Below are 27666 nucleotides of genomic sequence, written 5' to 3'. Positions count from 1 at the left end.
GTGAGGGGAAGGTGTCATAATTCATGTCAATTATATTAGGCCTCTCCCCAAACTTTGTCTAGGATCTGAGGGGTATTGTACCACTATCTCCTCCCTGCATTAGGGAGTAACCATGAGGCCTTTCTCAGCACTTCATGTGTCTATAACTCACGATAAGGACGCCCAATTACATTCGGAGTTATGCTGACTCCACTCACTGACTTGAAACACACAAGGTTATCTGTTCACACCAGCTTCCTCTGAGCTATGTATTGTTCTCTATTAGCCAGCCCCCATAGCCCAAGCCAAGCTCTAGACTCCGGGCCTATATTGAAAAGTTCTTAGCAGAAACTGCAGTTAAGATCTTACATCCATAGCTAATGGATTCTGACCCTTCATAAGTGACTGGCATGTCCCAAATGGAGGCTGAAACAGCTCTGGATCACTTCCTTTCCCTGTTCTCCCACTTAGAACTCCTAGTGAATGGGGGAGAGAGATCTCAATATTGTTGCAAAAATAATATTAATAAATACAACTTTTAAAAAACTAATTACAAACTTGTGTGCACCTTTACTAAATATTAAGAGATAGCTACAAGAATATTATAGTCAAGATGCTTGGAAATATAACAATACACATGCTTAGCTAATTACTGTATGTTTCAAAATGTTAAAGCTAGTCAAAGTCATTCCAGAAGGTTTCTGCTTCTAGCTCCCAAGGACAAGCAAACATCAATCTGTGTGAACACTTTTAGGAAGAAACCTGAGTGTGAAAGGAATGTAGGTTTGTGTTATCAGAGCAATAAATCTACAGATAAAGTGTGCCCACGCTAAATCTCCCCCGCCCCCACACACTTTTTTTTCCAAAGAAAAATCTTAGTTTAAACCCACTCAAAGAATTCTAGAAATAGCTTTAGTGATATTAATTTCTTTTGTAAACACACTACAGTTTTCATTCTTTAAACTTGGAGAACACTTATGGTGGGCAATTTTTACAGAAACTACTGGGTACTTCCACCTCATTTTCACTTAGAGGTGAAAACCTTTGTTGTTTCTCAAATGCTTAGATGGCATAAGCTTCTACTAATATGTATATTTGTAAATATTTTGTATTTAAATGCAAATTTTCATATAATAAAATATTATATAAATCATAAGATGTTTTATGTACAAACTAAAGCAAGGTCATTTGATGCTAGATTAATTACTAATGTAAGAAGCCATTTAAGCATAGAATACGGTAATGGTTAATTAACAGCGTAGGCTAAAGACTTTCTTAGAGTTATTTAAATTTAAAATACTGTTTTGAGAACTAAAAACTTTTAAATAAAAGAAATTAATGGACTTTTTAAAAACAATTTCATTTCCTGTCAAACTCTAATAAAAATAAAATCTCACAAAATGAACTGAATAAAAAAAAGAGTTAAAATTGACTTTAAAAGTTATCTTAAAAGTTATCTGAATATTCACATATTTATGTACACCCACAGAGAGAGCTATTAAAGAAATGTTGCATATTAGAAAGACTGCATATTTAGGAGATGAAAGTATCACCTAAGCCAACCCCTAAGGCATGAAGCCAATAAAAGAATAACAGCAACCAACTTAAATCTGAACAAGCATTAAAGAGGTGTGTTTTCACATAATTTAATAAAAATAATGGTAAGGGTACACAAAATTCTAAAGTGAGCACCCCACACCCCTGGCTACTCAGCTTCAAAAGCAAGCACTCCTCAGTTCAGCCTTTCCACCACTAAAAGGAAGCTGCCACAGACAGATAAGAAAAACATAGAAGAATCAAGAAGAAACCAACCCAAGGAAACTTCCCCAAGACTTCAACACTGATTGGTAAGAAAAAGTTAACTAAAACACTGTCAGGGTTAGATATAAAAGTCTCATAATGATTTTGTTGGAATACTGAAATAAATTAAGACTAACAGTTTCTCCTGTTAATCACCAACTGGTTAAAATGTATTTCTGGAAAGGAGAGGAGGACTAAACACTGGTAAACAAAAAAAAGTAGGATTTAATTAAATTTAAAATGTTTAATATTGGTTAATTGGCCTGTCTCAATACAACTCCTTAAATGGCTTCTCCTAAGTAACCGATTTAAATGTTTTCTTCTGTTTCATAGAATGTAGTTAAGATAGTTGACTTTGCCAACTATAAACTGGCAGGTTCATCTACCCTAAAATCTCTGGAGTGCTATCTCTGTTAAAAGCTCTACACAAAGAGACAGAGAGAAAAATTGTAATGGAAGTAACCAGTTTATCATTTGTGTTTATTGTTTTCTTATTCTTTTCTTTAATTATAAAATAGCCATGGTTAATAGTTGTGATTATTTTTCTTGGTCTTAATCATGGTGTCCCATAAAGTATGTAAAAGAACCTCTGTGACTCAATGGTGGGAACCACACCCCTGAGTTTGTAGTAAAACAAAGAATTAGTCAGAGCTGGCCTGCCATTTCTTGTTTCTCTAAACTAAATATTTTTAGTAATTTTTAAAACAAAAGTAGTAGATGTCCAATTCCTTTCCATCTCACATGAACGATGAGAATTTGTCTGTTATATCAATGCAGATGATAGAGTGCATAGGACTTATCCTCAATTCTAGTTTGGCAAAAGCTTTCATGCCAGAGGACAGGTTTGTGTACTTTCCGTCAAGTCAATAATATATCATCTGCCGACAAGATTGATAGTTGCAGTGCGTACATATCTGGCTCTCTTTGGCTACATGTCTACATGGGTGTATGTGATACTACTTGCCAGATTTTGCTAGTGACCTATGCATCACTGGCAGAGAACAGTCTAATTCTCATGTTGCCACCTTATAACCAAATGAGTCTCAGTCCCACTATGCATCCTAAAGAACTGGAGTAGTGGATAGACCTGCTGAACGTAAGAAAATTGATACTCTTCTTGGTCCTCCCCCAATTACACTGGGCACAGACACATCAGGAACAGGCTGGGGTGCCCCATTTGAATCACTTGTAAATCCAAGGTTCTTGGTCTCAGGACAATCTAAAATGTCATATGAACATCTTGGAACTGAAAGCCATTGCACTGTGTTCCTTCCTTCCTCCAAGCCACCCATACTGCAGACCTTTGTTGCCGGCACAGAGTGCCCATGGACAGCAACAGTGGGGTTCGTTGCCTGGTGTGCTTCACGCCAATGAACATACCAGGGTGGAGAAGCAAACAAAGTTTGAGATCTCAAAGTGGTGCAAGGAGACAGGCACGTCTCAAATCAAGCACACCAACATAAGCAGCCTTTATCTTTTATACAGTTTGCAGCAAGCCTTTCCCTTTTCCCCCCGCCCTTTCTCACCCCCCCTCCTCCATTCCCACCTCTCCCCCTTTCTCCCTCTGGTTACATTACACGACCTTGGCTGTGCAACTTGTTCTCACTGTTTCTTTCTGCAAGTAATCTTGTCCTTTAGCTAGAAGCATGTACGTTTCCCTTATCACTACTGCTTCCCAGCTGCTGGCCTGTGAGGTTAGTAAAGTTTAACATGCAGGGGCTTTGATTCACTTTGGCCTAGAGCTGGGGGGCTTCCTCGACTCTCGGGTCTTCCAACCCCCCAAGTTACCTAGTGGTATAGAGCGGGGGGGCTTCATCGACTCTCGGGTCTTCCAACCCCCCGAGTTACCTAGGGTGATGCCTAGTGACACCAACACCTTGATCACAACACCTCAGCAATACCCTATAGTGCAAACCTGAATTAATAAATAATATATATATGTACTGCAATACTTCAAGGGAAATGGGTGAAATTCTCAACCCCCACATTTTCTCAGTAAATGGGCTTTATATGGGGCCAGTAGGAACACTATTCTCCTCATTAATAGTGGCAGGGCACAGGCCATCCAGCCATCTTGTCCAAAGGCATCACTATTGTTGTGGTCTGCTGAACATTACCTCTCAGTATTAAACACAGGAGTTTATAAGCTATACTACTTAAAGACAATTGACAAATACCCCTAGTTCAGAAATGTGGCAATGTTTTGTTTCTGTTCTCTTTATGTTGGCAACCAAAGCAGCCATATTAAGAATCATTTGAATTAAACATTTATTTTTGGCACGTTTGAGGGCTACATTGGTAGTGGCCAGCATTAGTGTGTTGACATTTGGTTATTTCCTTGTCTGGGAGGGAAGAGCAGAAGGAGCCAGAAGCAGTTGGAGCCTATTAGTTTCCCAGGAACCAACCTGGTGCATATAAAAAGAAAAGGAATAATAAATCACTGGCTGACTGATGGAAAGGCCAATAGCTATATTGAGAGAAACAGTCCACATGCAAAGGACAACAACTATTCTCTTGCTTGTTTAAAACTTAAGGAAAGGGATGGGGACTTTTGTTTGTTTACCTTGAACCTGAAGGCAAAGGAAATCAGAGATTTATTTTGTTTAACCCCAAGACCATGGATTTAGGATACCAGAAGAGCAAGATGTAAAATAGTGAATCCTTATGCAAAACTTGGAAGAAATGTGATAATTTACATGGCAACTTGTGAAAAGTACAGATGATTTTTTTCCCTGATAGGATCATGCCTTGGGCACCACGTATATGCAGAGCATCAAGTGAGTATCTGAGAGATCCACTGTGCTGTCATAAAGGCTCCCTGCCTGGATATGGTGATGTTCCTGTGGGGGAGGGGGGACATGGTGTGCTCATTTGTGATCTGAGAGTCCAGCTGGATTAGTCTTTTGAAGTAACTGGAGCTTAGGACTCGGGAACTCACCCTAGGACACGATGCCCATCAAACCAATTGGATGGCTATGTGGGCAGGTGATCAAAAGATTTTCTGGACAAGGTACGTAATCCTGGTTGTGATCCATTTAAACCTCCAAACCTTCCTTGTCCTACCTATTTGTACATGTTACCACCACTTTGTTTAATTGATTAGGAGGTTTTGAATTGAATCTTTAATTGTTTCTTTTTTACCTCAGTTTACCTAATCCAGAGAGCAGTTGTGGAAATTATAGATGAGATTAAGGATGAATTTCCAACCATAATTGGATTGCAACAGTCAAACCAGGTAAAGGTACTGAACTACTGTATTTGATTGCCATTAAAGTTCTGATAAAGGTATTTCCCCCTTCTTGTTTAAAATATTATGAATGTGCTTTATCTACCATTATTTAATAAGACATGTTCTGCTGACATTGATATTTAGTCATTAAATAGTTATTGGAGCAGGGACTGGAACCTGGGTCTGCCAGATGGGTGCTCTAATCTCTGGGCTGTAGAGTCATGTCTCATTCTTTCTCTGGTGGGGCTTCTCCACTTCCATTTTGTGCTGGGCCCAATCTGGAAACTGGCCTCTGAATTGGACATTGTAGGTGAGATAGGCAGGGGAATGGCCTGAGCTGTTCTATGGCATCAGGATTTGGATGGCTCCATGCATACCCACTGGCAGAAATTTAGGGGAATTTATCAGCAGAAATGTAGGTGCCGAGGTAATTTGTGGGCAACTGAGTGGAAGTTTTGAGAATCTTAATTTGAAAATCTTAAACTGCCTCAAGTGGCAGTTAGATGCCCAAAATCTTTGTGGATGCAGCCTGCAGTCCTCCATTCCTCATCCATGAAATGGTGATAAAATTTCCCTATTTCACAGAGATGTTGTGAAGGTAAAATCCATTAAGGCTTGTAAGGTGCTCAGATTCTATTGTGATAGATCCTCAATTCCTTCTACACTTTCAGTTCCACCGATACTGGCAAATCAGACCATGAAGCAGGACATCAATTCCAGTCCTTCTCGTAGAAATAAAATTAGGAGAAGAAGGCCTGTAAGAAGTTATTACCTGAAACACCCAACATCTGCTTCCTCTGTTCCTGCTCTCAGGCTGCAGAGCATCTCTTGCAGAAATGCTGTGACTAGGTAGACTTCTAACATTACAAATTCATTCTCTTCTCCTTCAGTTCTGCCATCTTCCTAGCTAAACAACTCCACTTAGACAATTTAATTGAATCTCACGTCCACAATCCCAACCACCTCTGATCACTGTTCAAACCCTCTCCTCCTCCTACCTGCACTTCTCTGTGCACAAGTTCTTGCCAATTTCTTCCATGAGAAAATTGACAAAATACAATATGACCTTTCACCTTTTTCTACAACTCTCTCTTCTTCCTCCCTGTCACAGAAACAGAAGTTTCTCATCTGTTCTCCTCTAAGCCTTCCTCTTGCCCCAGTGAGCCCATCCCATCTCGTTTGATTTCCCTCATGCCCACTCTCATTCCTTCCCTTACTCTTCTTGACCTCTTGTGCGCCTCTGGCTCAGTTGACTGGATGAGGGCAGTCTAGCCTAATGGTCAGAGCAGGCATCAGGAACCAAGGACTAGGGTCCAAGTCAGTAGTGGGAAGCCAGGGCCAAGGATCAAACCAAGGTCAGGAACTGAAGCAAGCAGGGTAACCGGCAAGGAGGGGTTGAAGGCAGAGGCAGGCCAGAAACAAGGCTGGGTGTAAGGCAGGAATAAGGTAACAGGAGCAATCACAGTGGTGGGCATGAACATTGAGCCAATGTCCCAAAAGCCAGCCTGTTGCCCCCTCCAGCCAATCAGGTGGCGTAACCGACCAGACAGCTGTTGCAGGCCAAGTGTATTGAGGAAGCTGCCTGGAGACTAGCTCTGCAGCAGATCCTGATTCCTGACACTCTTTCCCCTCACAATACAAGCAAGCTTTGTCTCAATCCACTCATGATCCAGCTTGCCTCTCCAGTTAGTGCTGCATCCTCCCTTCTCCCTTTCGCCTTTAAGCTCATTAGACAGCAAATGTAAACGGCATGTTCAGAGTCCTCTCCTCCAGTTCCATCCTAGATCATGTCCAACCAGCTTCTATCCTTTGCACTTAACTGAAAATTGCTAATGCTCTTGAAATCTTGTCCTTCCTTGCCTTCTGTGACTCTGTCCTTTCCTGATTCTCCTCCTACCTCTCTAACTGTTTTTCAGTATGTCCTTTGGAAGATCCTCCTCATTCCCTCTCCAACTTTTTCTCCCTCCTCATCCCTTTCTTTTCTCCCTCCACACATATCTCTGAAATCTCATCCATAAATACAAATTCAGTTACCATCCCTATGCTGATGACTCACAGATCTACCTCTCTACTCCAGGCCGGTCCCATTCTGTCTGAACTAAAACCATGGTCTGCCTCTATGATATGCTTCATGGATTCTAGCCAATCAGCTCCAGATCAGCATGGCTGAAACAGAGTTCTTAATTTTTTCCACTATAGTCATCTTAAATTCAGACCTGTCTTTTCGTCTTCACATCCAGGCTATATCTAAATCTTGCTGTTTCTTTCCACATAACAACTCTTAAGATTTCCTGTCCATTTACACAGCTATAACTCTTGTCCAAGGTCTCATCTCACATCTCTATTACTGCAACATCCTTCTTACTTGCCTCAACGAAGTAAATTTCTCCCTGCTCGTATCTATGCAGAATGCTGATGCAAAGATCAATTTCCTTGCACATTGCTTTGACCACATCACCTTGCTCTCTGAATCCCTCCACTAGCTCCGTCTTCTCTATTGCATCAAACATAAACTACTTATTTTCACTTTCAAGGCCTTTTACAACCTATCCCCACCCATCCTACCTATCATCCATTCACTGTTAAAATGTCAGCTCCCACTTCTGATCAGGTCATGAGGCCAGCTTCCATCACCAACTCATTAATCAAATAAGCACCTTTGTGCTTTCTCCCAAGCTGCCCCTCACACTTGGGAGATGCTCGCCATAAATATCCACAGAGCTAACTCATTATCCTCCTTAAAATTCTCCTTTTCCATTATGCCTATAAAAAACTTGACCACAGTTAGGCTGCTGGCATGCAGAGACCACTGACAATCATGCTGATTAGTATCATCTCATTGTTTCCTTGCACTTCCCCATCTAACTCTGTCTGTGTCCATCTGCTGTCTCTTGTCTTATACTTGGATTGTAAGCTCTTTGTGACAGAGTCTGTCTTTTTGGTCTGTGTTTGTGCAGCACCTAGCACAATGGGGTTCTGGTCCATGACTGGGGCTCCTAGGTTCTACAATAATACAAATAATACAAAATAATAATAGGAATAACACAGCAATGTCTATTGAATGTGTTATAATTTGTATTGCAGTAGTACCCAAAGGCCTCAATCAGGATCGGGATCCTGCTGTACTGAGTGGTGACCCAAAGAGCTTAAAATATGATAGGCAACAAATGCCTTTTTCCATTGCCATTTAGGACTTGATCCTGCTCCTGCTGATGTCAGTGGGTGTTTTGCTATTTTAATAGGCTTGGGATCAGCCTTAAATGAACAAGTAAATATTTATTTCACCTCTTATTGAAATTGGCATCAATAATCCCCACTTTCTATTAGAGGGCTAATATGACTGAAAGAGCAGCTACAAATGCTCCCACCCACCTAATTATATTACTGCAAAGCTCCCATTTGGGGAATTTTGCTTGAGTAAAGATTGCCACCGATTCAGGTGGGAACAGCACTACTAAACCTGCTTGTGGACACTGACAAAATGTAATTTACATTTCTTCCTTGACAACATGAGCTAGAGTGTGTGTGGATGCATATACCATATATAATAGATATGGTGACATTATAGTCATTAGATTCTAAGGGCATTGTGATGCATATAAGGACATAAGAACAGCCATATTGGGTCAAACTAATGGTCCAATTAGCCTAGTGTCCTGTCTTCTGACCGTTGCCAGAGCCAGATGCTTCAAAGGGAATGAACATCACAGGGCAATTTATGGAGTGATCCATCCCAGGTGGTCCAGTCCCAGCTTCTGGCAGTTGGAGGTTTAGGGACACCCGGAGCATGGGATTGAGTCCCTGACCATCCTGGCTAACAGCTATTGATAGACCTGTCCTCCATGAACATATCTAGTTCTTTTTTGAACCCTGTTATACTTTTGGACTTCACAACATCCCATGGCAATGAGTTCCTCAGGTTGATTATGTGTTGTGTGAAGTACTTCCTTTTGTTTGTTTTAAAATTGCTGCCTATTAATTTCATTGGGTGACCCCTAGTTTTTGTGTTTTGAAGAGCTAAATAATACTTCCCTATTCCCTTTCTCCACACCATTCATGATTTTATAGACATCTATCATCTCTTTTCGTCGTCTCTTTTCTAAAATGAACAGTCCCAGTCTTTTTAATCTCATCTTGTATGGAAGTTGTTCCATACCCCCAGTGTTCTAATTTATCTTTTTTTGAGATGAGCAACCAGAACTGAACAAAGTATTCAAGCTGTGGGTATACACCATGGATTTACATAGTGGTATGATGATTGATATATATATTCCTTTCCTAATATTCTGTTAGCTTTTTTGACTGTCACTGTACAGTGAGTGGATGTTTTCAGAGAGCTATCCACAATGATCTCTTTCTTGAGTGGTAACAGCTAATTTATACCCCATTATTTTCTAAGTATAGTTGGGATTATGTTTTGCAATGTGCATTAATTTGCACTTATCAATATTGAATTTCATCTGCCATTTTCTAACCCTGTCATCCAGATTAGTGAGATCCTTTTGTAATCCTCTGCAGTCAGTTTTGAACTATCTTGAGTAATTTTGCATCATCTGCCACCTCCCTGTTCACCGTTTTTTCCAGATCACTTATGAATATGTTGAACAGCACAGATACCAGTACAGATCATTGCGGGACACCACTATTAACCTCTCTCCATTGTGAAAACTGGCCATTTATTCCTACCATTTGTTTCCTATCTTTCAACCAGTTACTGATCTATGAGAGGACCTTCCCTCTTATCCTATGACTGCTTAGTTTGCTCAAAAGCCTTTGGTGAGGGATCTTGTCGAAGTCCAAGTACACTATATTGAGTGGATCATGCTTGTCCACATGCTTGTTGACCATATCAGATAATTCTAATATACTGCTGAGGCATGATTTCCCTTTAAAAAAGCTTTGTTGACTCTTCCTCAACATATCATGTTTATCTATGTGGCTGATAATTTTGTTCTTTACTACAGTTTCAATCAATTTTCCTGGTACTGAAGTTAGGCTTACTGGCCTGTAACTGCCAGGTTTGCACTTGGAGCCTTTTTTAAAAATATAAGTTACATTAGCTACCCTCCAGTTATCTTGTACAGAAGCTGATTTAAGTGACAGGTTACATACCTTGGTTAGTTCTGTAATTTCATATTTGACTTCCTTCAGAACTCTTGGGTGAATACCATCTGGTCCTAGTGACTTATTACTGTTTAATGTATCAATTTGTTCCAAAACCTCCTCTATTGACACTTCAATCTGGGACAGTTCCTCAGATTTTGTCACATAAGAAGATCAGCAAAGGTGTAGGGATCTCCCCCATAGCCTCTGCAGTGAAGATTGATACAAAGAATTCATTTAGCTTCTCTGCAACAGCCCCATCTTCCTTAAGTGCTCCTTTAGCACCTCGACCATCCAGTGGCCCCACTGACTGTTTGGCGGGCTTCCTGCTTCTGATATACTTTAAAAAATTGCAATTAGTTTTTTTGACCTTAGCTAGTTGTTCTTCAAAAAATTTTCTTACCCTGCCTTATTATATATATATTTTACACTTGACAGAGTTTAAGCTTCTTTCTATTTTCCTCACTAGGATTTTACTTCCAATTTTTAAAGGATTTTTTTTTTTTTGCCTCTAACAGCCTCTTTTACTCTGCTGTTTAGCCACGGTAGTGTGGTCCTCTTACAGTTTTTTAAATTATTATTTAGGGCATAAGTTTCATTTGAGCCTCTATTATGGTGTTTTTAAATAGTTTCCATGCAGTTTGCAGGCATTTCACTCTTGTGACTGTTCCTTTTAATTTCCATTTAACTAGGCTCCTCACTTTTGTGTAGTTCCCCTTTTTGAAATAAAATGCTACTGTGGTAGGTTTCTTTGCATTTCCCCCCCTACAATGATGTTAAATTTAATTACATTATGGTTGCTATTACTGAGTGGTTCAGCTATTATATTCACCTCTTGGACCGGATCCTGTGTTCCATTTCAATGCGCATTCCTTCCTAAATGTTTTGAGAACCTTATGTGTTTTTATTTTTTTATTTTTATCACATAGCCAATGGTACAAATCATTTAAGGCACATCCTCATCTGGTGTAAATTGTCATAGCTCCATTTATTTCAATGGAACTATGGCGAGAATCTACCTCGCATTTTTTTTCAAGCAACATTGCATAGTGTTTAGTTACAGGACTCCCATTGATTTTTAATGGAAATTGCACCTCTGACCAATATCAGATGAAATACAGGTCACTACAGAGCGTACAGAAACACATCTTTGTATCTTACACATGTAAGGAACTATTTTTCTCATTTAGTGCAGTCACTGAAATTCATCACCCTCACTAAATCCAAGTGGTTAGAATTGTGGAGGGAAGACTGCTATGGAGTACTCATACTTGGATCTTTCTCACACAGTCACCCTGTGGTCAGGCTATTATTCCAGTGTATGGACAGGAAAAATGACTGATGCTACATTTTACCTAGCTATTTGGATCATTGTATCCCTCTAATTACAGATCATGTGGTTCATTATAGAGCCGATACAGAGCTTCCCTCCACAATCTCTCTGACCACAGTACAATCACCATGGGGCTTAAGTGGTGCAAAAGGCCTTGTGCTCCCCCCCTGCATTAGGGTAAATTTCACACTACTCAATTGATTAGGTTTTCTTTAACATTTGTTTGAATCCCATTGGGCTGTAGGATGCAAGGTCAGGTTTCTAAGTAATAACTACCAGAAAAGCACGGAAAAAAGATTTTATCAGGCTTCATGTTTTATGTTACTTGTAATATGGTAATGCTCAAAGGCTCCTATCAGTACTGGGGCCACTTGATTTTAAATCAATATTTGAGAACTTCAGTAACTCAGCCAGAGGTTATGGGCCTATTACAGAAGTGGGTGGGTGAGCTTATGTGGCCTGAAAAGTGCAGGAAGTCCAACTAAAAGGGATGATCCCTTCTGGTCTTAAAGTCTGTGAATCTATGGTAAGTGCTGCATAAATACAGATGGCTCTTCCCTGAAGAGCTTACAATCTAAAAAGTCACTTACAGGCTAGCATATAAGCAAAGTATTATCAATGTGATAATAGGAGCCTCTTGCTAGTTTTTTAATATATGTCAGCTGTATATGCTGACAGCCCCTCAACCTGCAATGTGTACTATTAGCTTGCCAGTTTTTAGTGTATGTCTTGGAAGAAGTGGGTGAAGAGGAGGAAAAGGAGGGATTTGAAGGGGAGAGTAGTGGCTTTATTTGTCAGCTCAGGAATGACATTCCAGGCATAAATGGCATCATGGAAGAAAGAGATGTTTGTGGGAGAAGTGGGCTCAGTCAAGGCTGGCATTGTCAGAGCAGAGGAGCAAGGGAAAATGCGTTCAGAGATGAGCAGATGAGTAGAATGTATTTTAAAATGTTTACAAATATAGAAGTAGAATATGCCTCTATCTTAAGCATTTCTAATATGCCCATCATTGTATTACCAGGTAGCAATGTTGTAATTAAAATTGGTAAATCACCAACAATAAACCATTAAACTCTTTTGGCTCATATCAAGTGTTGTCTCAGTTTAATCTGATACATCCGCTATTAAGCCCTTTATGTTCTAAGCTGATAGACTCTCTCAGCTAGAACACCTACATCTCCAAATTTATATTTTTAGATTTGCTTTTGATGCTGAGTCTGATGGAAAATATGATGAGCTCTGCAAGGTGACAGAGTCTCCTGGGAGGTGCTGACTCCATCAACATCCATAGAAGTAAAGTACTTCTCAAATTCAGATGATAGCTGCACCTTCCTGCTTGCTGAGCCATTGTAGGGCTGGGAATACTGCAAAGGCCATACACCTATTACAGGAGAAGGGTAGTCTTGTGCCCACTAGCCATACAGGGACTACAAAAGCTTTTTCTTCTTCTAGATGCTAACTGTGCTACATAAATGTATGTTGTTTTCCAGTAAAATATTCTGGTACTTTCTATATGAATATGGGGCAGGATTATCTTTTCCTATGTGTTTATATAGTGTCTTGGATATTGCCACAATTCAAGTCATTATATGTGTTCATTATTATTTGTAGAGTTAGATAAAGAATGATAATTGAGCTTTTAATAAAATAGCTTGTATCTCTGCATAGCCTCAGTATCAAAGGATTATCTTTGGAATATCCTTTCACTCTCCATAAAGTCAGGATATTCTAAGAAATTCATTTTAGAATCATATGCCATCTCATTTCTCAAACACTTCCCTTTCAGGAAATTGCTCCCATTCTACAAGCATCCAGATCAGTTGTGGCAAGTGCATTCTCTTCATCTCCTGGAGTAAGAGTTATTAATGGGCTAAACACAATATCAACATCTTCAAAATCTGTTGCCAAAGTCTTGCAGCCACAACTTGTACAAAATTTTGCAGAGTTAAATACTATGTCTCATCGTCTTCTGAAAAATGTAAACATACCAAAGCAGCCTCTCTATAAAAATCAGGTATGGGAGCATTAGTTCAATTGCTAATTATTTAGGACCTATTCTGAAGTTCTTTACATGCAATGTATTTCAGGTTTTCAAACGACTTTCAATTAAAAGTTCTGTTCCACAGCTCATTCAAGTTACTGTGTGCAAAACTGGAATCTTTACCATCTTGATCTCATTTTTTCCCCTATGAATACTTTCACCTCTGTTACATAGTAATTCATACGGGTACAAATCCTGAAGCCGTTGGTTAACTCATTCAGTTAACATGCTCACTGGGCCAAAACAGTAGGCATTTTGCCTGAATAAGGACTGTATACAAACAGATGCTCTGATTGCACCCAATATCTGTGAGTGGTGAGGACCCTGTGTACGTGGTTCTCCTCCTTCCACATGGAAAGAGAGCTTAGCCAGCTCTGCAGCAGCATTAACTCTCCTCCTCCACCACTACTTTCTCCTATAACCCACAGGCGGCCTGCTGAGTCAGAAGAATAGGCAGACTGGTAGAAGGGCTGTGGTGGATGCTTGTGATTCCTATATGTTCTGGTGACCCACACAGATGACAAAATGAATATAAATATAAACATTTTAGAAGAGGACATGGATATAGGGAACTGCTCTTAAAATATTATCCTGTTGAGCAGCATTGATATTTTGGCAGCAAAAAAAAAACTGTTTTAAAAAATGATTTTTCCTTCAGGGTAGAACATTTTCCCTGTTTGATGTGATCTCCTATCCAGCAAAGACTGCTCTCACCAGCATAATGTGTGCTTCCTATGCAGCACTAATTTATGTGGTAAGTATAAGCTTCTTAGTTTTGCAACTGATTCTGCCACCCTTACCCACAGTGCGTAGTGCCTTACTCCATATGTGAAACCAATAGGACTATGTGCAGCATAAAGTACTACTCAATGGGTAAAGGGGACAGAATCAGGCATTTTTTGCTCAATTCAGTTTCTTAGGGCTTGTCTATACTTACGCGCTGGTTCGGCGGCAGGCAATCAAACTTCTGGGTTTGATTTATCACATCTTGTCTGGACGCGATAAATCGAACCCAGAAGTGCTCGCCGTCAACTCCAGTAATCCTGCTCAGCGCGAGGAGTACGCGGAGTCGAGGGGGGAGCCTGCCTGCCGCGTCTGGACCGCGGTAAGTTCGAACTAAGGTACGTCGACTTCAGCTACGTTATTCACGTAGCTGAAGTTGTGTACCTTAGTTCGAATTGCGGGGTTAGTGTAGACCAGGCCTTAATATTCATGCTATAGTAACGTAGCCATCAGAATAAGGTTTAAATGTTGTCATCAGCAATGAGCATTTCAGTTTTCCCTCTGTTCTTTTCATACAGGTAGCTGCATGACAGGCGGAATGAAATGGTTATTTATTTTACTCAAGTTGCATTTGGGTGTATCATATACATGTTTAGGCAGCCTTGCAAACTTGGTCACAAACCAAGGCATAAAAATCTACTCCTCGGTTCTCTGCTATGTTGATTGATAATGGAAAAACTAATGATATTTACTCACTTATAAAAAAAATAAAAAGAACCCATAAAACCACCAACTACTTACCCTGGATAAATGGGATGCTATTATTTTTCAATGTTGCATTAAATTGTGTGTCATGAAAAACAACTGAGGAGAGTTGGCAGTTTTTCAAAGGGACACTATTAAGGGCCCAAAAGCAAGCTATTCCGCTGGTTAGGAAAGATAGAAAATGTGGCAAAAGACCACCTTGGCTAAACCACGAGATCTTGCACGATCTAAAAAATAAAAAGGAGTCATATAAAAAATGGAAACTAGGACAGATTACAAAGGATGAATATAGGCAAACAACACAGGAATGCAGGGGCAAGATTAGAAAGGCAAAGGCACAAAATGAGCTCAAACTAGCTACGGGAATAAAAGGAAACAAGAAGACTTTTTATCAATACATTAGAAGCAAGAGGAAGACCAAAGACAGGGTAGGCCCACTGCTTAGTGAAGAGGGAGAAACAGTAACAGGAAACTTGGAAATGGCAGAGATGCTTAATGACTTCTTTGTTTCGGTCTTCACCGAGAAGTCTGAAGGAATGCCTAACATAGTGAATACTAATGGGAAGGGGGTAGGTTTAGCGGATAAAATAAAAAAAGAACAAGTTAAAAATCACTTAGAAAAGTTAGATGCCTGCAAGTCACCCGGGCCTGATGAAATGCATCCTAGAATACTCAAGGAGCTAATAGAGGAGGTATCTGAGCCTCTAGCTATTATCTTTGGAAAGTCATGGGAGACGGGAGAGATTCCAGAAGACTGGAAAAGGGCAAATATAGTGCCCATCTATAAAAAGGGAAATAAAAACAACCCAGGTAACTACAGACCAGTTAGTTTAACTTCTGTGCCAGGGAAGATAATGGAGCAAGTAATTAAGGAAATCATCTGCAAACACTTGGAAGGTGGTAAGGTGATAAGGAACAGCCAGCATGGATTTGTGAAGAACAAATCATGTCAAACCAATCTGATAGCTTTCTTTGATAGGATAACGAGCCTTGTGGATAAGGGTGAAGCGGTGGATGTGGTATACCTAGACTTTAGTAAGGCATTTGATACGGTCTCGCATGATATTCTTATCGATAAACTAGGCAAATACAAATTAGATGGGGCTACTATAAGGTGGGTGCATAACTGGCTGGATAACCGTACTCAGAGAGTTGTTATTAATGGTTCCCAATCCTGCTGGAAAGGCGTAACGAGTGGGGTACCGCAGGGGTCTGTTTTGGGACCGACTCTGTTCAATATCTTCATCAACGACTTAGATATTGGCATAGAAAGTACGCTTATTAAGTTTGCGGATGATACCAAACGGAGGGATTGCAACTACTTTGGAGGACAGGGTCATAATTCAAAATGATCTGGACAAATTGGAGAAATGGTCTGAGTTAAACAGGATGAAGTTTAACAAAGACAAATGCAAAGTGCTCCACTTAGGAAGGAAAAATCAATTTCACACATACAGAATAGGAAAAGACTGTCTAGGAAGGAGTACGGCAGAAAGGGATCTAGGGGTTATAGTGGACCACAAGCTAAATATGAGTCAACAGTGTGATGCTGTTGCAAAAAAACCAAACATGATTCTGGGATGCATTAACAGGTGTGTTGTGAGCAAGACACGAGAAGTCATTCTTCCGCTCTACTCTGCTCTGGTTAGGCCTCAGCTGGAGTATTGTGTCCAGTTCTGGGCGCCGCATTTTAAAAAAGATGTGGAGAAATTGGAAAGGGTCCAAAGAAGAGCAACAAGAATGATTAAAGGTCTTGAGAACATGACCTATGAAGGAAGGCTGAAAGAACTGGGTTTGTTTAGTTTGGAAAAGAGAAGACTGAGAGGGGACATGATAGCAGTTTTCAGGTATCTAAAAGGGTGTCATAAGGAGGAGGGAGATAACTTGTTCACCTTAGCCTCTAAGGATAGAACCAGAAACAATGGGTTTAAACTGCAGCAAGGGAGGTCTAGGTTGGACATTAGGAAAAAGTTCCTAACTGTCAGGGTGGTTAAACACTGGAACAAATTGCCTAGGGAGGTTGTGGAATCTCCGTCTCTGGAGATATTTAAGAGTAGGTTAGATAAATGTCTATCAGGGATGGTCTAGACAGTATTTGGTCCTGCCATGCGGGCAGGGGACTGGACTCGATGACCTCTCGAGGTCCCTTCCAGTCCTATAATCTATGAATCTATGAATTTGTGGCTAATGATTTGCTGATTCTTTACTCAGGATTATTTGCCCCTCTGACCCATCCCCTCTAGCCTGTCTCATAGACTTTAAGGTCGGAAGGGTCCATTATGATCATCTAGTCTGACCTTCGGCACATCACAGGCTACAGAACCTCACTCACGCACTCCTGTTTCAACCTCTGACTGAGTTACTAAGTTACTCAAATTTTCATGTAAAGACTTAAAATTACACAGAACCCATCATTTACTCTAGTTAAAATCAGCAAATGACCCATGTTCCATGCTGCAGAGGAAGGTGAAACCCCCCCAGAGTCTCTGTCACATTTCCCAACCCAAACATTGCAATCAGTTAGACCCTGAGTATATGGGCAAGACCCACCAGCCCGGCATCTGGGAAAGAATTTAATGCATAACTCCTAGTCCTTCCCATTTAGTGTCTCATCTCCGGCCATTGGAGATATTTGGTAATCCCAGTCACGGATGGATATATGGCATGGTATACAATCTCATCATACCATCCCCTCCATAAATTTATCAAACTCAGTCTTGAAGCAAGTTAGGTGTTTTGCCACCACTACTCCCCTTGGACAGCTGTTCCAGAACTTCACTCCTCTCATGGTTAGAAACCTTTGTCTAATTTCAAGCCTAAACTTGCTATGGCCTTGTTCTTGTGCCCATGTTACCCTTAAATAACTTCTCCCTCTCTGGTGTTTATCCCTCTGATGTATTTATAGAGAGCCCTCAGCCTCTGTTTTTTCAGGCTAAACAAACAAAGCTCCTTAAGTCTCCTCTCATAAGGTTGGTTCTCCATTTCCATCTTAGTGGAGTCCTTCTCTGCACCTGTTCCAGTTTGAATTCATTGTTCTTAAAATGGGAGACCAGAACTGCACACAGTATTCCAGATGAGGTCTCACCAGTGCCTTGTATAATGGCAATAACACTTCCCTACCTCTACTGCAAATACCTCGCCTGATGCATCCTATGATTGTATTAGCCTTTTTCACAGCCACATCACATTGGCAGCTCATAATCATCCTGTGATTGACCAATACAACCACGTCTTTCTCCTGCTGTTTCTTCTAACTGATAAGTCCCCAGTTTATAACAAAAGTTCTTCTTGTTAGTTTGTAAGTGCATGAACTGCTTCTTCCCCACCCAACTCCTCCCAATCCTATTCTCTTTCCCTAACCAGTCCCAGTCTCCACTCCATAGACTTCTCATCCCATTATTCTTACCCACTCAGTCCTACTCACCACTTCCAGGCTCCCCATCCAAGTCCCTCTCCTCAACTACTTGCCCAATCAATCCCAGCTCCCCACAACCACCCTGACTCCTGTCTCCCATCTCTTCACTCAAACAGTCTCAGCTCCTTGCCTCCTCCTCTGATCTGTCTTCCCCCCATTTTCTCCTAGACCCACTGTGCCTTCCTGGGTTCTTCATCCAATCTCAGTTCTCCATGTTCAATGAGGATTGAATATTGGTGATTTTAGCTGCTAAACTCTTTGTCATCTCTACTAAGCATTGGTGAACGGAGATTTTCCAAGGTTTATAACTTGACCATATGTGATAGATTTGATAGATACATCCCTGACACAAAACCAACACCTGCCAAATATAAAGTCCCTGCTCCAAAGCCTGGGGGCTCTAGAGCTTCTCAAAGAAAAAGTGACCAGAATTTTATTAAATGGCAAAACATTTTCCCCTACTCTAATTCTCAGAAATGGCTGAACAGTTTTGGATTAAATTTAGAAACAAAAAAAACCCAGACACCTGGCATGGAAAACACCAGCCCTAACAATTAAAGTTTGGCAAAGATAAAAGCAGCTGAAAACAGGGTCTGATAATAGCACGTTTCAGGCTATTGACACCACCCACCTGTATCCACTTAATATATTTTTCCCCTATATGGCCTTTATCTGTTTGTGTCTTGAGATTGTTAACCCTTCACGGCATGGATTACCTCTTTTCTAGGTATGTATAGCATCTAACACAATGGGGACCCAATCCCAATTGGGGACTTCGGGTACTACCAGATTATAAATATTTTCTAATAACTAACAAACTTTTTTTTTAAATTAACCCACTCCAGGCATCCTAAAATATCCAGAATGATGGTTATTTGCACACTGTAGGGAGCAGAGGCACTATTCTACTTCACATAAAACCTGATTTGTGTGAAGTGCTGAGTGCTAACACCCACTTCCAGCAAAGGGCATCCAGCTCTTTGCAAGAGACATTCAGCATGTTACAGCCTAGGTCCATACTTGACTCATTACAAGCTCCATCCTATCCTGCAAGGTACTGAGTGCTCTCATTCTCATTTAATTCTATGAGACTCAAGGTAGCTTGGGAACTGGCAGGATTGGGTTTGCACATCCAAATATGTTGCTAGATGTTCCATTCCAGGACCTGTTCAGTTTCTTATTGCTTAATTACAATCAATTGCCTATATGTTTAGAAGCCTGAAAAATAAAAAGCTGGTATCAGAAAGATGAAGTATTTTTTGTCTAGTAGAAGTTTCATAATAATGTATCTTTTAGTATTTTTCCAGCTCTTGTGGCTACAATCTCCTTAGTATTTTCTAGTGTCATGTACTATAGTTATCTGTCAGCAATATTATCTTAAATCAGAGAATAAAACATTAAAAGTCTTATTTTGTGACAAATGTACAAAGTTAGAATATTTTTGAGTTACGTGCATACTGCTCAACCTTTGTGTCCATTTATTCTTTTGCACAGAGACTGGTTTGGCCAATGTACATGGCAGAGGGGCATTGCCAGCACATGGCATATATCACATTAGTAGATGTGCAGCTGAACAAGCCCCTGGTGTTGCTGATATGGTTAGGTCCTATGATGGTGTCCCTTGAATAGGTATGCGGACAGTTGGCAACGGGGTTTGTTGCAGGGATTGGTTCCTGGGGTAGTGTTTCTGTTGTGTGGGGGTAGTTGCTGGTGAGTATTTGCTTTAGATTGGGGGGCTGTCTGTAAGCGAGGACTGGCCTGTCTCCCAAGGTTTGTGAGAGTGAGGGATCGTCCTCCAGGATAGGTTGTAGATCCTTGATGATGCAGTGGAGAGGTTTTAGTTGTTGTAAGTATTTACAGTAATACATTCTATAGGAGAAATGTGTAATAGTAATAACTGTTTAAATGTTTGATAGACATAATGGCATTGACCCTACTAATAAATTCATTTAGCTACAACTGTATAAAGTGTGCGGCTACTGTGGTGATGTATAAAAGCTTGATCCTATGAAGTGCTAAACATAGTAGCCCTGATCCAAAAAGCACTTAAGCCTCTGCATAATTTTAAGCATATATGTAGTCTTTCTGAATTTGCTGGGACAATTCATATGCTTAACTGTATTGGATTGTGGCCAGAGTGGTCAGCACCTCAAAGCACTGAGGCCTTTATTACTAAGATACTGGTATGTATTATAAAACTTCAAAATAAAGGGTACTTATTATTTATTTCAAATATACAACTCCACATTATGGTTTTCTTCAACTAAACTATATATCTTTATTGTATGTAGGCAGTCTCTATTAACACAGTACTAGGGAAAATAAAACACATTGTTCAAGATGAAAAGACCTCAAGAGAAAACGCTAAGAATGAGGAAGAAAAAGATGTATTCTCCAAATATGAAGATTTAGCAAGTTTCCCTGTATCCTCTCCAGAGAAGCAAGTCTTTTCTGAATTTCCTGCTGAAGATTCAACTAAGAGCAGCATTCACATCCTACATTCTGCATTGGATCAAGATACAGTACTTAGTAGTGGTAACTGAAGTTCAAACAGGCTTGTGAGCTTTTTGTTAGTGCACTGAATGTTTAAACAAAAACACTTAACATATACAGAATTTACATTCTCTATTTGTTAATAAAATAATTAGTACAAATAGTTTAATGTCTTCAGAGTTCCTTGACTAGTGAAAGAAAAAAAAATCTAGGTATGTGTCACTCAGAACAGTTGAGGCTGAGGGCCTTACTATGAATGTTTTTAGTGCCATGTTCTATAGCATTTAAATTTCTTCGTGACACAAAGTGTTGTGTAAATTTCACTGATTATGCAAGTAAAAGCAGGGGATTTTTTTAAAGTCTGGAGTCTAGTGTGTTCCTTTTATACCAAAATCCACAATTCTGGCCAATGTCTAATTGCAGTTTTTAGCAGACAGACACTGACTGTCAAGGATTAATGTGTATTTTGTCTCCTTTACGGTGGTTCAACCTGCCAAGGATATTTCTCTCATTTTTTCCCTTTATCCAGACTTTTCTCATCTCCTGTCTTGATTCATTGGAGCAGGATGTTTGACTTCACAAAATGTTACAAAGTTTAAAAATAACCATATTCAATCATGTCAGAAATATGAAAAAAGAGATTCTCTTTGGGCTCTACCCAAAGCATTAACAGAATATTCTCCTGTGTCCCATTGTTACTAAGTTCTGAAGAGGCCATGCAATCTCTTATGCTTCATTTTTAAATCTCTTTAAAACTTCAAAAGCCAAATTTTAATGAAGTGAGGCCCAGGTCCACAAGCACCATCTTAATCTAGCATTTAAACACACCCCATTACTCCTTAGTCAATGCAAATACATGATGTACACATACAGCTCTACTTATGTATAAACAGATCTACCCATCTGTGATGGGTTACATCCCCACTGATATACTGGGGTACCCGCCTGTTCCCCCTTACACTGTCCAGCTGAGCCAGGCCCTCAAGCCTCCGTCAGCACACACACAGGTAGGGACACAACCAGCTTCAGAAAGACACAGACACTGAAATCAGCTCTGCATGGGAAGGCTTCAGCTAAGGAAATGCCCAGCACTCAAGTGTACATCCCCTCTGGAGTGTAAACCCAAAATTGTACTGTCTTGTGCTGCACAGAGAATTGTACAGCAGCATAAGCTCATGAAATTCGCTTCCTTCCTCAATGTGGAGGAAGATATGCACAGCTTTTGTCCCCTCCAGTTATGAATTCCACAAACTGGTTTCAGAGAAAACAAAAACAAGTTTATTAACTATAAAGGATATAATCACTTAAAATCTAAGGGATTGCAAACAGATCAAAGCAGATTACCCAGCAAATAAAACAAAAACGCAATATAAGCTTAAGATACCAAAAACCTGGTTCAAGTAGTAGTTTCTCACCCTAAATATTGTTTTGGGCAGATTGCAGAGGTTCTTGAAGGCAAGCTGCTCTTGCTTGCAGCTTGAAACTCCAAGCATTTCTTTCACAGGCCAGACACCTTCACAGACTGGGCTCAGTCCTTCCCCCCCACACACACACTTTGGGTCTTTGTTTTTTAGATGTTTCCTGCAGTCATCCTGAGCAGAGATTCAGTGAAGAATGAACGCTGATTAAGTCACTCCCCAGCCTTAAATAGGTTTTACATATGGCATGAATCCTTTGTTTTCCAGTGTGGTTCCCACCACCACCATCCTCAGTGGAAAAATACTGGTATTCTATCATGGAGTCCAATACCAGGTGACAATCACATGACCCTGCAGTGTCAAAGCAGCCATGAGTCAGAAGTTGTTTGTAGTATCCCAGGAAAGCTTCTCAGGAAGGTGGGAGATTAGTATCTTCAAAGACCTATTGTTCTCCCTAATGGTCCACTGACTGGTCCCCAGCTAATCAGCCAGACTGGTTGCATTCTGTCTGGTGGGCATTCCCCAAGTGCAAACACTTTTGTAATACAGATGTATAGTCAATATTCCTAACTTTAGATACAAAAATGATACATGCATATGTATAATCAGGATAATCAAATAGGATAATCAGATTCAGTAAATTGTAACCTTTCCAACGATATCTCACATGCCTTATCTTGCAATAAACATAGTTATGCTATAATCATATTATAACAATATTTCTATGAAGAATATGGGGTGTAGTGTCACACCATCCTTCACCAGATTCAACTATACCACTAAAACAAAGATGGCCCAGTGCTCTGATTAGATCAGCACCTGGATGAAGAATAGTTGGTTGAAGCAGAACCTGAGCAAGACAAAGAATATGTTGGTGGGCAGAGAAAAGCACTATGAAGAATTTACAGAAACAGTGCAAATACCTTCCTTTGACTGAAGGTATCGTTCCTAATTGGTGAAGTCAATCTGTAGTTTACGAATGTTCCTGGATTTCTCAATGATGCTAAGCTTTTGCATAACACAAAACGTGAGTAATGCTTTCTACTTGATCCAGTTGGCTATGAGATTCTGTACCATCCTGGCAGACAGACAATGACCTGCCCTCAGTTATTCACACCTTCACCAGCTCCTATCTGGACCACCATAATGCAATATACCTGGGCCTGAAGCCTTCAATGCCTAGGAAACTCCAACTAGTACCAAACTTTGCAACACATCTCAATAACACTGACTACCATAAGCACATCAGCCCTGTACTCCACTCTCTACACTAGCTTCACCCAGAATATTGACTCAAGTTCAAGGTCTTGGTCTTATCTTGAATGGCCTGACCCCAGAGTATCTGAAAAATCACATAAAGCTCTGGGATAAGCACTATGCTGGACAACTCTGAACCTCAAGCACAATGGGACTTTCTACCATATGAGCAAAGCTCATCTGTCCAAGAGGCACAGCTTTCTCAGACTGTGGAATGAACTGCCCCAGTGCCTCTATCACAAACTTCGCCACTTTCTGCTCCAAGTACTAGGCACACACTTCCTTGAACTGCCTTGTCCAAGATATCTTCTGATAAGTGTTTACATTTTTAAAATAACCCAAAAACAAAATCCTACACTGCACATCCAATTTTCCTCCAGAGGAAAGGATGACAGAGAACTCACATGTGATAGATGTTTGTCATATTGGTTAATTGACTATTGGAATGTGCTCAGACACTACCACGATGAAGGAGATACAAGTACTTATTTAGAACAGAACTGGGGTAATTGCACACACAAAAGTAACCATGCAAAAGCACATTACAACACACAAGTGTTTTGTACCTCACTTTATGAAACTCTGGTCCTATGTGTTAAGATAAAATAAAAGGTTTTTCTCCTGACCTGCAAATAATATAACATTAAAAAAAAAAAAAAATCTCCCAAATACATTGAAATGATTATAGTTCTAAACTATTTAATGTATTAAAAAAATTCTATCCTTCAATGGATATTTACCATAACATTTCAAGATGTTTTTATAAATTAATTAAATGCATTATAATATTCCTCCTCCTAAAGGTTAAAAGATTTTAACTCTAGCCATAGAAGATTTAACACTTCAAATATTACAGACTTGACTAATGTACATATATTAAATTTGTATTTTATTAAAGGCAAATATAAAACTGCACTGGCACAAAGCTAATTCATTATAGAGAGGGTCTTGACCTTTGTTTATGATCTTACTCATTTCTACATTACTTAATGCTTTAATAACAGTAAGATTAACACTGGTATTTCTTTATATTAATATCTAGAAAAAATCTGCATATCATTCTGTGATACTGATAATGCCTTGTACACAGACACTGGTATTTTGCATTATGGCCACTGATTTTTAAGTTCAGGATGTGCATTATTTTTTCATATCAGAACTTCCAGTCTTTTTGTACTTATCAGCATAGTAATCAGAGTCACAGCTGATAGATAAGTCCGAAGGAGTCACATAAACACTTCCATTGTCTATAGTAACCTTGTGAGTTCTTTGCTTTATTCCTTTTGATCGCCATTTTGGTGTTGCTGATGGTTCTGTAGGGTTTATTGCTTGATATAAGCCTTCTCCTGTTGCCAAAGTAATTTTATACTTGTGCCAAGGGCAAATAATGCAGGGCTGTCCATTGATATCCTGGGGAAAAAATTAAGACAACCCACTGAAATCTTTCATAGGGAAGAGTAAGATCTCTAGACCAGGAGTCGGCAACGTTCGGCACGTGGCTCGCCAGGGTAAGGACCCTAGCGGGCCGGGCCAGTTTATTTACCTGCTAACGCGGCAGGTTCGGCCGATCGCGGCCCCCACTGGCCGCGGTTCGCCATCCCGGGCCAACGGGAGGCGGCGGGAAGCCGCAGCCAGCACATCCCTCGGCCCGCGCCGCTTCTCGCCAGCGCCGCCCCCATTGGACCGGGACGGCGAACCGCGGCGAGTGGGGGCCGCAATCGGCCGAACCTGCCGCATCAGCAAGTAAATAAACTCGCCCGGCCAGCTAGGGTCCTTACCCTAGCGAGCAACGTGCCGAACGTTGCCGACCCCTGCTCTAGACCAACACATAGCTTTGTGGTCTAGTTGTAATGCCCTGTACTGCCATGGCAGGAACACCGGGTTCTGTTTTTAAAAATAGCGACTGGAATACCAAATCAGATTACTGATCCAGCTAGCGTAGCCTGTTTCCAACAGTGGCCAATGTCAGAAGATTCAGAGTAAAACCCATAATGCCCCTAACTGGCAACACTCTATCATAATGGGATGTGTGTCTATAGATGACAGGGATTCTTTCTGACTCCAGATAATAAAGATAATATCCATTTTTATTTTCAACTGTGTGACTGGAGATGTTTTTACTTACTCACATTTTGACAGACACCACATCTATCTATGATGTGGAAACACAAAGCATGCTGTCAGTGTTTTATAAAGTAAGTGTGTCTAGTAAGTGCCAAATAATAATAAATGATATTAAACTATTTGTTTCAAAAGTACCTAAACTTGGCCTTCTGTCCCTCAAGCCTCCAGGGAGTTGGGGGCATTGTGGAAATTGAAAAGTTAAGGACTGTTAAAGATAATGGTCCATTATAGAGAGAAAGGGCCAAATTTTGCTTTCAGCTACACCAGTTTAAATCCAAGGTAACCCCATTGATTTCAGTAGAGTTATTGCAGTGTTACTAAGAACATTATTTAGCCCAAAGTGAGAAAGTAATATACAATTGGGATTAAAATGTAAAAAGATTTTGAATAATTGTGTGCTATTTTTAGAATGTTTATATACCTCTATCTCTCCAAGATGTAAAGGACCTCCTGCATCTGAAACATAGTGGAATATGGAATTAGAGTCAAAACTCACACTAGCCTACTTTAAAAGTTTTACACACACACCAAGATGATAAGTGCAAACAATCTTACGGTAACAGCGACGGTCCATGGCATAAAATTTCCCTTCATGGTAGAAAACGACAACTTCTCTGTCATGGACACTGGCTGTTATTCTTTGGGACTGTTTTATGTCTTCTTCTTTACCAACATATACAGGAGCATCAGCCTTCACTTTATCAGGTATTTCAATTGAGCTATGCAAATCCATGTCCTTTAGTTAAAAATATTAAAAAGCCACTTTATAAAACATTAAAACAATTAAAGTTTAGGGTTTCTACACAAGGACACTTTGGATACCAAGTCATTCATAAAGATATTTAACCAAAATATCATAAGCAAAAGTTTTGGTGAAAATATAGCTATATTATATTAATAAAACATTCCTGCTTCATAACAATGTATAGCCAATCTGTTAGATAAAAGAACAAATGTCATAGAACCTATTCATTAAAGTTCATTACTAGACTTAGGTCTTCGGTAATAGCAACACTACAGTTAGGAGCAAAACAAAGGTTTAGAATCTAAACCTCTTTTCATTCATTTATGCCAATCTCCAGAAAAACTCCATATAAACAAAAGCAAATGTGCTAAAACTACTTTTTAGATAATGTCAGGGTTGGGGATATACACTGATTTAAAATAATAAAAGGGTTAACGTTTACCCGCAAAAGAAAAACAAAGTTAAAAAAAAAGTCTTTATATGTACAGAGGAGAATGGGCACAAGGGGGGTAGGGAGGAGTAACCAAAATGGGACAGAATCAAGCTCCAAAGGGGATAAGAGCAATGTCACATCAATACCTTAGATCCATACTAGAGCATGACAGAGATGAAGAATGGATGAAGAAATGAAGTTGCAAAGTAATGAGTGCAGTTCCCTTCTATAGCTCCATCACATCCAGGCCTGCTATGTTCTCTATGTATCAGCTCTGATAAGTGCTTCTTTCCTGAAAAAGGCTTTCTGAAAGACAGTGGAACTGGTCTGAACAGCAAAAAAAGGCAGGTTTTGCGTGGGACACAGCATGGCTGAAGTGAACTTTGCAAGAACTGATAAGAGGAAGGCTGCAGCTGGGCTGATAACAGAAGAGTAGAGTTGTTTGCTTCTTTACTCCTTATAATTATCTCATAGCTGCCTTCTCCAGAAGGAATCTTGGAGTCACATTCATTTAAAACAGCATTTAGAAGTTTTTTTATAACATTCCTATGGCCATTCACACATGGCAAACAAATAATTCTAAATCAAATATGTGTGTCACAGCCTCTGCAGATTGGTGTAAACACCATGGTACTTTCCAGGCTATTTACCAGCTGATTATGCATAAATCAAATAGCAGTACAGCTCCTTCAGGCAGTCCCATCCATTTCTGTTTCAGCTCATATCATGTTTCTATTTCTAGCTAAGATTTTATAGTAATTATTAGTCACAGGAATACATTATCCTGAGAGGTTTCAGAGTAGCAGCC

General features: G+C 40.0%; 3 protein-coding genes across 5 annotated transcripts in view; 1 reads left to right on the top strand and 2 right to left on the bottom strand.

Moving 5' to 3' along the window:
- Nucleotides 1–27080, bottom strand: part of RHOBTB3 (Rho related BTB domain containing 3) — a 101816-nt gene extending 74736 nt beyond the window's left edge. Inside the window, exon 1 of the mRNA XM_034773827.1 lies at nt 27005–27080. Within this exon, the coding sequence (XP_034629718.1) occupies nt 27005–27015 (11 nt within the window). The 5' untranslated portion in view covers nt 27016–27080. The remainder of the gene's footprint in view (nt 1–27004) is intronic.
- Nucleotides 1–27142, bottom strand: part of RFESD (Rieske Fe-S domain containing) — a 28466-nt gene extending 1324 nt beyond the window's left edge. Inside the window, exons 1-4 of one of the 3 annotated variants that reach the window (XM_034773832.1) lie at nt 27005–27142; nt 26236–26416; nt 26102–26136; nt 24814–24966 (exon numbers count right to left, since the gene is read on the bottom strand). In XM_034773832.1, coding sequence (XP_034629723.1) covers nt 24814–24966; nt 26102–26136; nt 26236–26413 — 366 coding nt within the window. In that variant the 5' untranslated portion in view covers nt 26414–26416; nt 27005–27142. Of the gene's footprint in view, nt 1–348; nt 456–2866; nt 3151–22191; nt 24967–26101; nt 26137–26235; nt 26417–27004 lie in introns of those variants that run through there. The other 2 variants (XM_034773831.1, XM_034773833.1) reach the window with 2 other exon arrangements.
- Nucleotides 3964–21224, top strand: SPATA9 (spermatogenesis associated 9). The gene is made up of 5 exons (XM_034773835.1): nt 3964–4789; nt 4926–5014; nt 13231–13458; nt 14144–14239; nt 20680–21224. The coding sequence occupies exons 1-5, from the start codon at nt 4729–4731 to the stop codon at nt 20929–20931; spliced, it is 726 nt and encodes a 241-aa protein (XP_034629726.1). The 5' UTR covers nt 3964–4728; the 3' UTR covers nt 20932–21224.
- Nucleotides 27143–27666: the final 524 nt, after the last annotated feature.

This window comes from Trachemys scripta, chromosome 6, assembly GCF_013100865.1.
Source record: "Trachemys scripta elegans isolate TJP31775 chromosome 6, CAS_Tse_1.0, whole genome shotgun sequence".
Classification (NCBI taxonomy): Eukaryota; Metazoa; Chordata; order Testudines; family Emydidae; genus Trachemys; species Trachemys scripta.
The sequence above is the reverse complement of the archived record's forward strand: the minus strand, read 5'-3'. Positions and strand labels throughout refer to the sequence as shown.

Coding starts and splice junctions, on each gene's coding strand:
- SPATA9 (XM_034773835.1), top strand. CDS start 4,729: ATGCCCATCAAACCAATTGGATGGCTATGTGGGCAGGTGATCAAAAGA. Junction 4,790..4,925: donor CAAAAGATTTTCTGGACAAG/GTACGTAATCCT, acceptor TTTTTACCTCAG/TTTACCTAATCCAGAGAGCA. Junction 14,240..20,679: donor ATGCAGCACTAATTTATGTG/GTAAGTATAAGC, acceptor TATTGTATGTAG/GCAGTCTCTATTAACACAGT.